At 41.5% G+C, this 16,144-nt stretch overlaps 1 protein-coding gene and 1 long non-coding RNA gene across 2 annotated transcripts; one reads left to right on the plus strand and one right to left on the minus strand.

Annotated features, from left to right (window-relative positions):
• The first annotated feature begins 472 nt into the window (after nucleotides 1–472).
• On the plus strand, nucleotides 473–7,036 carry wnt9b (wingless-type MMTV integration site family, member 9B). Its single transcript, XM_044180216.1, has 4 exons — nucleotides 473–684; nucleotides 1,326–1,579; nucleotides 3,365–3,630; nucleotides 5,010–7,036. The coding sequence occupies exons 1-4, from the start codon at nucleotides 599–601 to the stop codon at nucleotides 5,469–5,471; spliced, it is 1,068 nt and encodes a 355-aa protein (XP_044036151.1). The 5' UTR covers nucleotides 473–598; the 3' UTR covers nucleotides 5,472–7,036.
• Nucleotides 5,319–16,022, minus strand: LOC122868366. The gene is made up of 4 exons (XR_006376092.1): nucleotides 15,866–16,022; nucleotides 14,516–14,597; nucleotides 9,768–9,920; nucleotides 5,319–5,455 (listed from the first exon to the last, which is right to left on the minus strand). It is a non-coding gene; the product is annotated as an uncharacterized LOC122868366 (long non-coding RNA).
• Nucleotides 16,023–16,144: the final 122 nt, after the last annotated feature.

Raw genomic sequence — 16,144 nt, forward strand, 5'->3', positions numbered from 1 at the left:
CTAAAATGGGGAAATTCTCTTTTTACTTGTTCTTCCCCAACCTGTTGTTCAAGCACACTTCAGAGTGGATGTATGCTGACCTTGTGGGTTAGACTTGGGGTCTGGTGGAGCTTCAGATCATGAAACCACCATGCTGCTTCTAAAGATGCTGAATATCATTTGTAAGACTACTTACTACTTAGCAATTTATGCAAAAATAAAGAGTTGAAAATGGATGTGGATAAGGAGTTGAGACAGACTGACCACAAATAAAAACCTCTGACATTCCCCCTGCCCATAAAAATTGGCTCAATTTGAGGTTTTGATTCCGGTGCGTAACCAGGATGGCTGGAGACCTGGACATCCTAGTGATGGATACCTGGGTGTATTCGAGATTTCTATATCACAGCAGGTAAACCCAGCTCTGATGTTACAATGGGAGGGAACATACAGTAACAATATTCAGGAGAAGCCAATGAGGGCCCTGCCTCCAAGCGGACCACTGGGCATGGCGCACCGGATTGAAAGTCTGTGTGCATGTGGGGCCCCTTAAAGAGGTGTGCACAGACTTTCTCCGTTGAAGAATCAGCGAGATGAAGAGCAGCGCCAACCCGGCACCATGCGCTCCAGGCTCCCACGGACCGCCTGCCTATTGCGACTCATTGCACTCTGCATCCTTCTCTCGCACACTGCAGCTTATTTTGGGTCAGCCGATTAACTTTTTACTTCTGCCCATCACATTAATTAATTGCCTTTGTTGTTTTAATCCCTAGGAGAGATCATAACAACAACCTTTACAAACTTTAGCCAAATTACGCACGCCTAATTGTGCACAAACTACTGCGGCAAATTGTTATTGTGTTGTTCGAAACCTCTACACTTTAGCAAATTGTCATGATAATTTGTTGCAACTAGCCATAATCATCACCAGTGGTAATTTAAGATGTATCTCAACCAAATTATTTTTTACGCACTCCTGGATTTGTTGAATTGCCTTTCATTTTTTCCTGTATACCGATTTCTATTGTTTGCAGTATTGACATCAATCAGTAAAAACTAAAATAATACCCGTTTAAATTTACTGACTGAGAAATTAACGTTTTCAGGTGGCAAGACTGAGTAAACAGCGTAAAACGAAGTAAATACAACACACACATTTGTAATTGTCACGTATTTTTATTACGTCAATTTATTAATAATAATGGCAGTGATACAATAATTAGAAGATATTTCAACGTAATAGTATAGACAGTTTATGTCAAAGTTAGATAGAAAAATGCAATGCATTTGTCTACGGCTTTCTTACAACTGCAACTCACCAGAATGTTTTTTCTTTCCACTCCAAGGCTGACAGGTCGGGAACCCTTGGTGTTTTTACCGGGTCCGTTTTCCAATGAACCTCCGACAGGCAAGGCCCACCTGAAGCAGTGCGAACAGATGACTCTGACCAGGCGGCAGAAGAGACTGTGTCGCAGGGAGCCTGGTTTGGCCGAGACGCTGCGGGAGTCGGTGCGCCTCAGCCTCCTGGAGTGTCGCTATCAGTTCAGGAATGAGCGCTGGAACTGCAGTCTGGACGGCCGGGGAAGTCTTCTTAAAAGAGGTAAGCCATTCATTCAGCCTATAACTTCAACACGCTTTACAGTTTTAGCACTTGGTTGAGCCGTCATCCAAAGCGGCTAGTGCTGGGTTCGAACCTGAGACCATCCAGTTACGCAGTCTCTTTTATCTTTATTTGTCTTTATCCTTATTTAAGTGAGACAGGTGCATTGCTGCCTGATTTGTTATCTCAATCAATCCCTTAGATGACATGCAGTATGTTTTACACAAAAGCTTTTGTCCTGCTACAGTGTCTCTGAGCAAGCCAAAACGGGGTGCTGAGCCACATCTGTCTGCATGGCCCTGACGCTGATGGCAACATCACTTTATCTTAAAACCAAGTGATTATCTACATCAGAAGTAATGAGGGAAAAAATAGGATGAGCAAATTGTTTATCTCCAGTTGAACTGTTAGAAAAGTTTGGGGTCAAGACTGGAGACAGTAACCAAACATGATTCTGGTCTAACTTTAATGAAATATTCATACTGATTTAATAATGGTGTGACTCATAAGCCACATGTAAACACAGTCTCACACAGGAATGTGATCAATGTTACCTTACCAATGTTTCAAATATACATTTTCATATAAAATCATGTTAATTAACACAGAAAATAGTGTCAAATTAATATCAATTAATATATTATGTCTATCTCTTTGAGAATAAAATGCAAACAAAATAGTTTTTAGACGATTCATTTTTGTGTGCATTGGTTGTTGCTGCCTTATGATCACAAACTTTAACGTAAGACCATAAGAAGAACATAGACATTAGCTTCTACCACTACTAGTATTTAGCCATGCTGCATCTGGAGATTGCTATAGTTGTGACAAAGCGACTGTGCTGTATGTTATTTAAAGTCACATTTACAGTCATTCTTGTGTACTTCTAGCAACTGTTATACCAAAGCATTTATGACCATAACACCAAGTGACACTAAGTCCTTTCTCTTTTATTTTGTGTTACTTAAGATGTCCTGCACAGTCCCTTCATTTGATACAACCCCTGCAAAAAGTGTTCCAAAAGTTGTCTAGTTTAATACTTTCTCCATGACCTGATACAACCATTGATTAGCTTCACTTGGAAAAAAAGATATGCCGATACTAAATCACCATAATGCATATAGCTCAAGTCCCCAGCAGGTCTGCTGTGCATAGAAAATGCTTAAGGATCTTCCAGGCTTCATGTATATGGATATAAGTGTGTGGAAGAACATGAACAGGTCAGCATGGAGGTAATGAGGGAGTAGAAAGCCAAGAAATGTGGTGTGGTGGAGAGTGCTCAAGCCCTGTGGTTATTTTTATCTCAGGAAAGTGCCCATTCCCAGAGGAAAAGGGTGGCATGATTACTCACTTTCATTTGGGAAAATCCTTCCTAGTCAAAATAATAATTAATTGGATCAAAATATACCCTGGCGATGGCTCTGGGTGAAGCAAATAACAGTGCGTAACCAAAAGAAACGGTCAGAAGAGGAATTATGACAGAAAACTTGCAGAATAATGCTGATGTTGTAGTAAACCATGACAACGTAGTGAGCTCTTTGTAAATATTTTGGCTTAAAGGCTTACTCAGTGGCACAAAAGACATTTTGATTATTGCAAACTATGAATTAATCCCTTAAGCTATACACAGTTTGCACTCAGATCACATGTTTGCCATAAATGCCACATTCGGTCTCGCATTCAAAGCTCTGTAAATGCGGTCCTAGATAAAAACAATCTTATGTACATTTAAATTTTTACACAAAGTCATTCCACCTCCTCTGATGTCTTTTACATCTATCCCAGCATTCAAGGAGACTGCCTTCCTGCTGGCAGTGTCGTCTGCGGCGCTGACCCATGCACTCGCCAAAGCGTGCAGCTCAGGCCGAATGGAGAGGTGCACATGTGATGACTCCCCCGGCATCCAGCATCGAGAAGCGTGGCAGTGGGGGGTCTGCGGTGACAACCTGAAATATAGCACCAAGTTTCTCAAGAAGTTCCTGGGCCAAAAGAGGGTCAGCAAGGACCTGAGGGCTCAGGTTGACGCCCACAACATCAACGTTGGAATTCGGGTGAGTGTGAACAAATAAACCCAAGAGAGTAGAGTAGAAATATTACATCAAATGTGCCACGGCGAAATAGCCCCCTTGTCCCTTTATGGTGAAGTAGCCTCCGAAGCCCAAAGGCATCAAAAACATTACCTATACCTAAGCCACACTTAATGCAATAAGTTGGGCTGCAATTTTACATGACAATTATACCTCTGCCATCAGAGGATACAGAATTGTGATCTTCACCTGCATATTTTGCACAGTGCCTGCCAGACAAACGCCCCCTCATTTGCTGCCGTCGTTGGCCTTGGTGGATAATACAGAGACAGAGGGTGAGGCAGTGTAACAGGGAGACAAGACGGCTGTGGGATCGTTTGGAGCCAGGTGTTCTCAGGCATGATAAAGCTTGCTGTGCGGGCCCACAGAAAATTAAAGGTCTCATGTCGGAGAGAACGATTATAACCGTGGCCTCTTTTTAATATACAAGCGAGCATTTTTTTCCACTTACTGGATCACTGTGCTCTTCATAAATCCACCTAATGTTCATAACCACCACTGTGTAGCTCTGAAATAGCGGGCCCCAGGGTCATACTCCTGTAGCTCACACCTAGATAGAGCCAAAGGAAGAACTGAGGGCAACTATCTAATCTCATCTTTACTGAGTGAAATGTTTTCCTCACTTTACACCAATTGGCCGAGAAGAGACCACAAGCCCCCATCTCTCAGTAATGGTGCTCTGAAGCCCCTGAGGGGTTCATACCTGCAAAGGGAGGAACTGAGCAGAACTTTTCAACCCAGAAGTACCCTCTGGCTCCCTCTGTATGACCTGTCTCTGGCCCCAGCCAAGACAGCAGCTCTCAGGGTGAGTGAACACGCTCTCATCACTGACCATCAAGCTCAATGAACTATTAACCTACATCAGGGGCACCATCACAAACTGCTGCTACATATTTTTTTGGCACTTCTTGCACAGAAATTCTTATCAATGTTTTTCCATGAGCAGGCATGTACAAAGAACAGGGTGGAGAGATTCCACTGTCTGCACTGTTTGTCACCTATGCCCCAGGCTTTAGGAAAGAGAGACAGGATAGAAGCAGACAGAGCTAGTTTCAACACATTGAGAAAAAAAAAATTGCAAGAGCTGTCCAAGTGAGAAATGTGAGGTGAATGAAATACGACATGCTGAACAGTCCTCCTCAATCCATTATGTCAAAGTTTTTGACTGAGGTGGGCTAAAGGCTCACTATTCGCAGACCACCACCCCTAACCCCCTACCCACCCTGCAGGAAACTGTCTCACTCTATCCAGATAGACCTCCCAGATAAGAGGCCAGGTAATGAATCAAACTGAAGGAACTGACACAACTTTTTTCCTCCCTTGCTTTTTTTCTCCTATCTCAGGCAGTGAAGAGTGGGCTGAAAACAACTTGCAAGTGTCACGGTGTCTCCGGCTCTTGTGCCATACGAACTTGCTGGAAGCAGCTGTCTCCTTTCCATGACACTGGACGGCTGCTGAAGTATCGATATGACACTGCAGTGCGAGTGCTGAGTGTCACCAACGCAGCCACCGGGGAGACAGAGCTTGCAGGCCCCCGTCGCCACGGCCAGAGCCTTCGCACCACTGACCTGGTCTACCTGGAAGACTCCCCCAGCTTCTGCAGACCCTCCCGCTACTCCCCGGGTACAGGTGGCCGGTCATGTGCCAAAGACACCAGTTGTCAGAGTCTGTGCTGCGGACGTGGTTACAACACAGCCATGCGCCTCACCAGCCTGTCTTGCCACTGCCAGGTACGCTGGTGCTGCCACGTGGAGTGTCAGACATGTGTGAGAGAGGAGGAGGTCTACACCTGCAAAAACGCATAAAAAGTGATGAGAAATGCAGTATGCAAAGACTTGCAAAAAAACTAAAGAATGATCCATTGAGTCAGTGGAAAAATGTGAGAGACCAAAAGTTCATCATTGATCTGACATACTGACATGGCTGAACTATAAGCTCCAATAGACAATTCACTGAGGGATCTCACAGCAGTGCATGTCTTTGCAGATCTCCATTCTGACCCGCATGTTATTTGGTGAGGAATACACGCTTGTAACATTATAATATTGCTGGTTATTTGCTAATCATCACCGATTTTATATGCAGCAGCTTACTGTAGTTGAAGATGTTTTCAAACCACTCTGCTTTTCTCTTGCTGGATGCACTGAATGGGTCCCTCTGGGACGGAGGGAAACGAGCTCTTAAAACAGGTACTGGACTGGACTGGATGTCACCAGCAGTACGACATCAAACCCTGTCTGCAGGGGAGCTCTGACAGTGACTTTGTTGTATTGTAATTGCATTGGCCCCTTCCACTTGACTATTTATTGTATCAGTCATTGTGTCTGTTGTACTGCTGCTTTATACTTTAACCTTAACAGCGAGTGTTGCCACTGAGGCCAAAATGGCCTTAAAAGGAATCCACCTGTCTGTCTTTCTGTCTGCTGTGGAGAAATTTTAGGTGTTCATTTCTGATTAAAAAGCACTTAAGTTGCTCTTGCTACATATGATACAAGTGTATAATTAATCATAGAAGTTAGAAAAACTGTTTATATGTTAAAACAGAATCACTGGAAGCTTTGGGAGGTGATTGATGCCACTGATATACAACTACATGCATTAACAGGGTTATTGTGTAAAGAAACGCTGGGTTTCAGTTGCTGTTATGGAAATGTCTATGGAAATGTAGCCTAATGTGGGCTCAACAGAACAAAGGGAAACACCCGAGGTAATAGTAAGGGAGACGCCAAACACTGTCTTTGAAAAACAAAAAATGAAAAACACTTAAAATTCTGAACATACCAGCCCTCCTCTTGTATTTTTTCTATTTATAGAAGCACACACTATGCTATACTTCCAAGTTTAAAATTGCCTGACTGAACCATTTGGTCTTCAAAGTCTAATTTAGCCACATCTTTGTTCTAAATGCCTTTGAAGTGGACTTAATCATGCTCCTTATTTTCACAAATTGCTAATCAAAGAAAATCACCATGTTTACTCCTTTATCCTTACATCCAACACAACTCTTATGTGTCCATGTGTGCAGGTCAAAAGTGCACATCAGACCCAAAAGGTTTATTTTATTGGCCAGTTTATGTTTTGTTTGAGTGATTCTGAACTGTATATATTATATGAATATGTCATGTCAGAGCTCCAGGCGTATGACAATGTGGAATCGTAATTTTCTACCTCACTTCATCTTTTGGCAAATATCAGTAAGATTTATGAGCTATGCAGAGTTATGTCCTATCCTTTAGATCATATGTACAGTTCTTTTGAATTTGGTGATACATATCTCCATATTTCAAAAGTTTATGTTTTTTTTAATCTTTTTGCATTACATTCTTATTTAAAATAAATAAGATTAATAAATGGACATACATTTGTAAGAGCTTTGTGTTTGTTGTGTCTTGTTCAGTTGCCGCAGGCGGCTGCCCTCAACCGTGCTGTCACACACATGTACACACACTCCACACGCAACAGAGAAGCATGTGCAATACACCTGCCTGAAACTCTCTGCCCTGCATCTATTGAGCAAAACCACTTCCTGCTGATACTGCCCTGCCCTCCTTTTCATCTGAAAGGACTGTGGTCTCGCTGCATCACCCTCAACCGCCCAGTAAATGGCGAGGGGTGCGTGGGTGGAGGGCATGCTAACAGGTGTTGTGCCTCTAGCCAGTACACCAACCACGATGACAATCATAATGATGATGATGATGACAAAGATGATGACTCAGAAGAATGCCTTACAGAGCATTTGACCCCCGATTCACCATTAGAAAGTAAAACTTCGGCCGCCCCAGATTGACGATCAGAGCAGTTTACGTGCTATTATCCGTGAATCATAACTTTCCACTCATTTGCAAGGCATCACTGAACCTACAGCATACAGAGGGCTATTGTATGAGGTATTTATGGTGTGTGCTCTGGTGCTTTTGATGTTGCTCTCTAATTACTATGATTACACATTATTATTCGTTATTAGAACATCAACCAGAGACCCCAAGTATTGCAGTGAATTATAAGACAATTTCAAAATTACTAAGTTTTTCTCACAGGTTTAAAGACCTTAAAAACCTCTTTAATGGATGTACAGTACATGGTACTGTTGGAGCAAATTATCTCTCCGTGTGATGAGTATACTGCATGCCTTGGGGGCAAAAATCAACCATTTTTATGTAACTTTTAGGAAAATCTTGCAATGAAAATTCTTTTTAAAATATGAGATGGGCCAAATGTCACTCAATTTCAGCCATATGACAAGTAACGGTAAGAGAGAGAATCACTGTAACTACAAATCGTTCTTCTTTCTTTCTACATCTATCTCAAAATCAAACATTATCAATTATGTATCGAAAAAATGCTTTGAAAGTTGCTTTTTTAGATTCCTAAAATGCAGTGATCATTGCTGAAAGCCATTTTCTTTAGTATTAAAATTCTTAATAAGTAGGCAATTTGTCAGATAAAATGAAAACGGATGAAGTATTCCTTTATGGGTTGAGAAAATTCTCACACTTCTAAAGTCAAATACACCATTTAAAAACTCATTGGATTGGCAGAAAAATATATTGTCACAAAGCTGAAAACAGGGCTGTTTTTCTCATGAAAAGCTGGCATTTTTGAGATACATGGTCTTTACTGGACAGCAACAATATGTTTTTCTCTATCTAATAACAGCATTATGTTACCAATATAAACCTTTCCTTGTATCCTTTGCTTCAATATTAATTTCCCCTCTTAGACAATAAAGTTGAAAACTTTGGTTCAGAGATACATAAATGCGTTATCCGTCTTTCTGATGTCTGAGGTCAAACAAGTTCATATGTTGAGACTACTGACTCACTATATTAACTCTTCATATTATAATATTGCAGATCAATATGAAATTTATTCAACATCAATGCTGTATTTAAAAAAGCCATGGGCTTCTCAGCAGAGCTGTGGAATAAGGAACGAGACAGAGGAGTGTGTCGCAGGGAGCAGGGTGGACCGAGGTTGAGATATTGAGGGACATAAAGGAAAAAGATGAGGATGGAGGGATGAGAAGGGATAGTTTGTGGCCCCAGGAGGCCTATCCCCTGCTGCTGCTGTTGTTGTTTTATAATGAACTCCTAAAGCCTTCATTTCCCTCACTACTCTGAGTGGAGGGGGTGCAGCGATGGGGGCTGCTGAGTCCACAGCCGGATTCGCACGCACAAGCCCCGAGGGTAGCTGCTTTGAGCAGGGTGGGGGGTTGGACGGAGCAGGGGTGCAATATGCAAGCTCCTGTGTGTGCGTTTGAAACAGTCCTGACAGGAGACAGGTGAGGGCAGAAAGGTTTTTGCATATGTTTGTGTGCATACTTGCCATGTGCACACCTGTGGTCACTTCAGTGGGAGTGATATGTGAGTATGTGTTTGGGTTGGGTTTTCCTGTGCGGGTGTGGGCTACAGTCGGCCTGCTGTATGCTGGAGCAGTTGGAGCTTCTTTCTATTACCCCGAAACACTGAATGACATAGATAATGTAGGGTGACGCTGGTGGTAACACTATCTCTTGTGTCTGCATCGGCCTGGTTCAGGTAAAGGTTACTATGCCGGGCAGGGAGGCAGCAGTGCACTGATGGATGAAGATGAATTGGCACACCGCGGCTGGAGCATTTTTTGAGATATGTATTATTTGTGTTGCTTAGCAAAAAGATATTATCCATAGCAACTTACATAGCTTTCAGGTTTATACATCACTCATTTGTGTAAGAACAGTAGATGTTAACTGAAGCGTAGAAGGCTTGGTATATACTTTGCTCAAGGACACAAAGCACAGTCCCGTCCTGTAATCGGAACCTCTGAGCCCCAGGTCAAACATCAAAACCCTACAAGACTTCCGCCTCTAAAGAGAAGGTACTTAGATAGCATCAGTGCTAGGCCTAATCCCCACACCCTGACATGGCACAGAAATAAAATTAAATGATGAAGAGGATGGGGAGAAAAAGATTTGGGACAGAAAAAGAGGGAAGAGAGAGAGAGAGACAAAGTTGTGAATACGGCATGGGGTAGGAATTTGGAATGTGAAATGACTAATGCAATTGCTCAACCCACAACAAGAACATGCACTGCCTAGAGCTATGACAAGGCTGAGTGCATACCTCTAAGGGGGGGCCTAACTCAGATGCTGGGGTGGACAGGGATGGTGGCTGAGTTCCTCACAATGGGTGACGAGACGCATGGGTGTCGAGAAGGTGTATACATGTGTGATGGTCAATTGAGCAGGCGGTAAGGTTGAAATGATGGATTTTCACCTGAGGACAAAGGGAAAAAAATATTAGAGTAGAAATAGAACTTTATTACAGTTATAAAATGTAATGTAGGCAGACAAAAAAGAGAGATTCTCTTAGAACAGAGTAAGCTAATTGCATGTACAATAAATTATTTTTATGCATGTTCTCTGTTTCAGAGGCATTTTCTGACATTTTAATGGACCAAATGATGAATCAATTAATTAAATAACGAATTAACAGATTGATCCATAATTAAACTAATCGTTAGATGCAGCTCTACTATGTTCGCAGAGACACCAACTGTTGCTCGCTGTGGCCTTCTTTTTAGCTTACTGGTGACACTGACGACCCACGCTAGCTTGCTTTGTTAAACAATAGTGTATAAAATTAACATATTCGATAGACATTTTCAACAAATAAACTTGTCAAGTGAAGCAAAGACAAAAACAGAGAATGGTTAAAAGAGGGCTGGATGCTTGAGGATGTGGCTAACTGCTAGCAGCAAGACAAAGCATAGTACAGGAGATAGGGCAGTGTACTGCACATGTAGTGTTTGTGAACTGATTTCACAGAGAAAAGATGCCTGCAAATGTATACTGGTACCCCACTTGGTCCACTGAGCCCCCTCACTGGGAAGCTCCTGGGGGAGGCTGTTCCCATGCTGCTCCACAGAAACACCTGCAGCGCTAACAGCAGGGTTTACATTACAGCCTCTGTGATAGGACATGATAAGACCTCATGCAACTTCATAACTGACTCCCCATGCTCAATATATGGTACTCCTCTGCCTTTCTCTCAGCTCCACACACATCCATCCACCCACCCACCCACACACACACACACACACACGCACTGACCTCCATTACAACCGAAACAAAACTTTCCCAGATCAGCAATGTGCAATGGAGAAAAACACAGATAAAGGGCAGAGCTATGTGTTCTCTCAACCAGCAACATCTCTAAAAAAATAAGTCTGGAATGACGTCTGTGATTATTTGTAATATCTACAGCTAGACAATTATGCCATCTGTTGGTTTTATTTCCATGAGTGCTCTTACTTATTAAATCATCACTGTCATTAAAGGATTCAAATACACAATAATGTGCTATCAAAATCTATTATCTTTTGAGCTCTGTGAACCACACACTCTGGTTAACTGACACATACGACTGGATCATGAGAGTGTGGTTGAGAGTGGGTGCATAACTGTGGGTTAGAAGCTGTCAGGCAGGGGAAGCCCAGTGTAGTGCTGCGTGCCATGTTGCTGTTTGTGTTCCCATTCTGGCTAAGCCGTCATCCACCCACAGGGGTGGACAGCATCTCTCATCCTCAGAGGTCTGGGTGTCACAGGTGGTCAGGGATGTAGCCAGGATACATATATGGTATTTTTTAGAAATACTGAGGTTATGAGTCCTAGCCCTGCTAAGAAGGTTCGGGGCCATGCTCCACCTCGAGAACATTTTGAAGACTATAGTATAAATCTATGCATTTTAATGCATTTTGAGAGTAACAATAATCACTTAACAAGCCTTAACAAGCTGTTCAGAATTATTGCCCTTGATGATGTCACAATCGGGAAACAAGCAATGGATTAGCACTGATTAATCACTTAGCTGTGCTTTTTGGAGCCAGGAACACTGCTTACCTAATGTACTGTAGTCTATTGCTCAGTTTGTAATTTGTTTGTTTTTTTTACTCTTGGGTGTCGGGTAGCCAGGCAGGGACGTACATTTTAATTAATTTTAAATTTGGTGATTGCTACACCCACCAAAAATGGCGTGTTCAATACAAGGAAAGAAAGCGGTACTGGAAAATTTTTGACATGGAAAATTACACTTTGATTTAAACTTATTTCCTATAGCTATAGCCGGGCCTATCATTCAGGGCATTGACCATTCTTGCTTCGAGAGGTATAACCGGAGCACCACTCCTTATTATTGCCATTCTATATTGTTCTTAAATTATATAAGATGATTTGCATCATCCATATTACCAATAACATATTGGTAAGGCCAGTCATGTGTGCTTTGAAGGTGCAACATGTATTCAAACACAGTGTTTACTGATCTTGTAGTGTTGCGTGTATGTGTACTGAAAAATTAAAAAAGACCCAGAAGGAATACCAAAGACACGACCTTGTGTCCTCAATGGTAGCTACGGGCCTGCAGGTGGTATGGCCACAGGGCTGTGTGTGAGTGAGTGTCAGACAAAATAAAGCATGAGAGAGGGAAACACAGAGGCTGATCACCTTCTCTTATTGGGAAAGGCACCCCTTTCTCCACTCCAAAGATGCAAATAAGATTAAAGGAGTTTAGAAAGTTTTGAATTGGGGGGGCACATACTGGGGAACTGTTAAGACACAAATTCAAAGCCCTGGTTCTTTGCAATAATAAACTGTACATTATAAATAGTTACAGTATTTAATCAGTTGGTTGCATCTCTTTGTAGTCATTTTGAGTCTCTTTGTTGTCATTTTGCATCTCTGTGGTTGTTTTGTGTCTCTTTGTGGTTCTGCATCTTTTCACGGGCCTTTTGCATTTTTGTAATAATTTTGCATATCTTCGTGGTTGTTTTACATCTCTTTGTGATCATTTTGCATCTCTTTGTGGTCATTTTGCATCTGTTTGTAGTGGTTTTGCATTTTTTTGCAGCCATTTTGCATTTCTTTGTGGTCATTTTGTGTCTCTTTGTGGTTATTTTGCATCTCTTTGTGGTCATTTTGTGTCTCTTGGTGGTCATTTTGCGTCTCTTTGTAGCTGTTTTGTGTCTCTTTGTGGTCATTTTGTGTCTCTTTGTTGTCATTTTGAATCGCTTTGTAGTGGTTTTGCATCTTTTTGCGGCCATTCTGCATCTCTTTGCAGCTGTTTTGCATCTCTTTGTAGTCATTTTGCATCTCTTTGTGGTCATTCTGCATCTTTTCACGGCCCTTTTGCATCTCTTCGTGGTTGTTTTGCATCTGTTTTTAATTGTTTTGTGTCTCTTTGTGGTTATTTTGCGCTTCTTTTTGGTCATTTCATGTCTTTATGTGGTCATTTTGATTATTTTTGTGTTCATTTTGCATCTCTTTGTGTTCGTTTTGAGTCTCTTTGTAGTCATTTTACCCCTCTGGCCCCGCCTCTGGACCCACCAGAATCCACTGAGACACTGGGAGTTCTGTCATCTCTGACAGGCCCTCATTTGCTTTCATTCAGCGTCTCATCACCGCTTCAAAGATGAGTGGATCATCTCCCTCGGGGGGAGTGAGAAAATCAGTGTGCCTTCAAAAAATGACTGGTATCCAAAAATTGTTGACCCAAGGCAATTTTGCTCCTCATAATTGGCTTCTTCACTCTGTCTTGGGCAATCATTGGAGAGTTATGATGTATTATATTGCCTGGAAAACATCATTAAGTACGTTGTGTAGAAGTGATTCAGTAACATATCATTTTATTTTGATGAACAGAACAGTGTTATTGAGGGGGGTAGTCACAGCGTACACTGGGTGCTTTCTCCCTCTACCAAACAATAACTCTGCTGCCATGTTGTCTAACCAGGACAGGGAGCCTGATCCTGTGCTAAATTTAGTTTGGTTCCAGCTCTAGCCTCCAAAGGAGCAAAGCCAGGAAATAGCATTCTTTGACGATCCAATGAGGCGGCCACACACACATACACATATATATGTATATCGATACGTATATATGTATACACACACACACACACACACATATATATATGGATATACAGTATATATACAGTTTATACCCTTAAATTCTGTGCTCACATAAACGTTTCTGTATCTGGATCCAGGTCTGCATTAAAATACACATTAAGCTTGACAATTATGGGATACACATTTACTACATGTGTCTTTTTTCATTCAAATATGAGCGCCAGTGGTGGAATGTAACTAAGTACATTTACTCAAGTAAAGTACAATTTTGAGGTACTTCTACTTGGTATTTACATTTTATGATATTTTATACATCTCAGATGGAAATATTACCCTCTTTACTCCACTACATTTATTTGATGGCTAGAGTTACTAGTTATTTTTTCAGATCAAGTTTTTAAATTTAAACATGTGAACTGTTTTTAAAATATACACTGTTATAGGTTAAACTAACCAACACTGTATAAAGTTGTTAAAGCTAGCTCTCCCTTGACAACATTAAAATAGTGCTTAATGAACTGATAATAATAATCTAATCCAATGTTTAGAATAGGCCTATATGATAATTACAACACTCTGAATGTGGCCATTTTGCATAATGAGTACTTTTACTTTTGATACTTTAAGTACATTTTGCTAATAATATTGTAGTTTTTCCTTAAGTAAAATCTCAATACTTTCCCACCACTATAGAACACTAATTCATGAGGAAATAGCAAACATCTTCAAAAATACTGTATCAAGCAATCCTGGATCTGGACCAAAAACTAATATCTAACTTTACAACAAATTTAAAATAAAAGTGTTTGATATATACTGATAACTAACAAGCAGACACACAAACAACCTAAGACATTGCTTCCTTGGCGGACGTAATAACTGGACAGAAGCCTAACTTTGCATTTGTACATCATACTACACATGTGATCTCTCGGTCAGTCAGAGTGGCGTGATTGTGCTCCACACCTGGAGTCTGGATTCCAGTTTGTGCCCGTGGTGCTCAGGTGTGGAGGAAAACCAGTAAGCTCATCTCATCCTTTCCTCAGGGCTGAAAGATAAAGGACAGACAGAGAGAACCCCACGACCTTGAGAGAGAGTAAACGTAAACGTGCCTCATGTACTGTTTGGAAATTGTTTGAGGGGGGCTTTATTTCTCCCTTTCTCTACTTCTTCTCTACTTTCTGAGCAACAGGCTATAGCTGTGCACATCCAACCACTGCCCTGGGGATGTGTTATGACAACCGAAAACGGTGAACAGCAAGAGCAAGAAGTGGCATGAACAGATCTCAAGGTTTCTGACATGTGGGGGTGGGTGAAAAGGACCTCTGTTGAGGAGTATCTAGCCTGAAGATACAACCATCAACTCAAGTACCATCTGGCAGCCACAGAAAACTGTCTGGGCCGATTTCTGATTGCTGTGCTGAATGAGGTAAACAAATACAGCTATCACGGGCAAACAGGCGCTTGTAACAGCTCATTGCACTAATTAAAGGATACTTGAATTTGCTTAGCTTGCTCCTGGTCTCATTGATTCTCCCCTCCCAGTTTAGTAGACAGCACAGTGATGGAGGGTTGGAGCAAGGTGATTGAGATGTGGTTTTGTTAAGGTGCCAGGCAGCGCCCCAGGACAATTTTCCTCCCACTAAATCATCAAGGAACTATTGTGAAATTTTCCCAGCTTGTTCTGGGAAATCCAATCATGCCACTTTCACACAATACTCTGTGACAAAGTCAGTTTGTGACAGGCAACTTCACAAACAACCTTTCTCCTTCCTCAGATATCCTCTCTACAGTGATCTGTGACTTGTAATCCCAACCTCACTATGAAAAGTTTGATATCATTAGTTTTGGTGTTTCTGTTCGCAGGCGAGAAGGAAGGACAGACAGGAATATTCTGACACCTATCTGTGGAAAAAGAGGATAGCCTAATTAGACCGAATCAGGGTGAGCTGACAAAAGCTAGCCCCAGGACATGTTTCACAGAGTCTTTCCTGTCACATGTCTCTTTCAAGAGCTTATGCTATATGCTCTCATAGCTTGGTAGGGAAAAGGATCTCTGCTATCACCTGTCAGCTATTATGTTTAAGAGAATATCAAATATAATGGAAAATATAGCCTACAGCCTAGATTAAAATTTGGGAAGTTTAGCATCAATTGAATAACCTGAACTGAAATGTTGACTTGTCCATTGGGGAGTTAAGTGTTTGCATGCCATTCATTGCTAACATTTGGTGTCCTGTTTCAATGCATCAGAGCATTTAGGATTTAAAACAAAAAAGGACAATTCACAAAGTGAGATAAACGAATAAATCTTACCAGTTTGTCTGCTACTGAGCGGTATTGACACTAGGTGGTGTTTCTTCAGCATTTTATGTAAGCCAATGATCGTTAATTGAAAAATATATATCATATGCCATATATCGTTTAATCAGAAGAGGGTACTAACTATGGTATTAACGACGGGTAATGAACCGTATAACTGTCTTTACCTCACAAAAATGTGAGAGAAAGCAAAGGCCAAAGTACAGATGTGCAATTACATTTTCAGTGTCCAGAAATCGAGGCAGAGTGAGCCCTCTTCATGTTTTCCCTCTG

Source organism: Siniperca chuatsi, linkage group LG21 (assembly GCF_020085105.1).
Source record: "Siniperca chuatsi isolate FFG_IHB_CAS linkage group LG21, ASM2008510v1, whole genome shotgun sequence".
Taxonomy (NCBI): Eukaryota; Metazoa; Chordata; class Actinopteri; order Centrarchiformes; family Sinipercidae; genus Siniperca; species Siniperca chuatsi.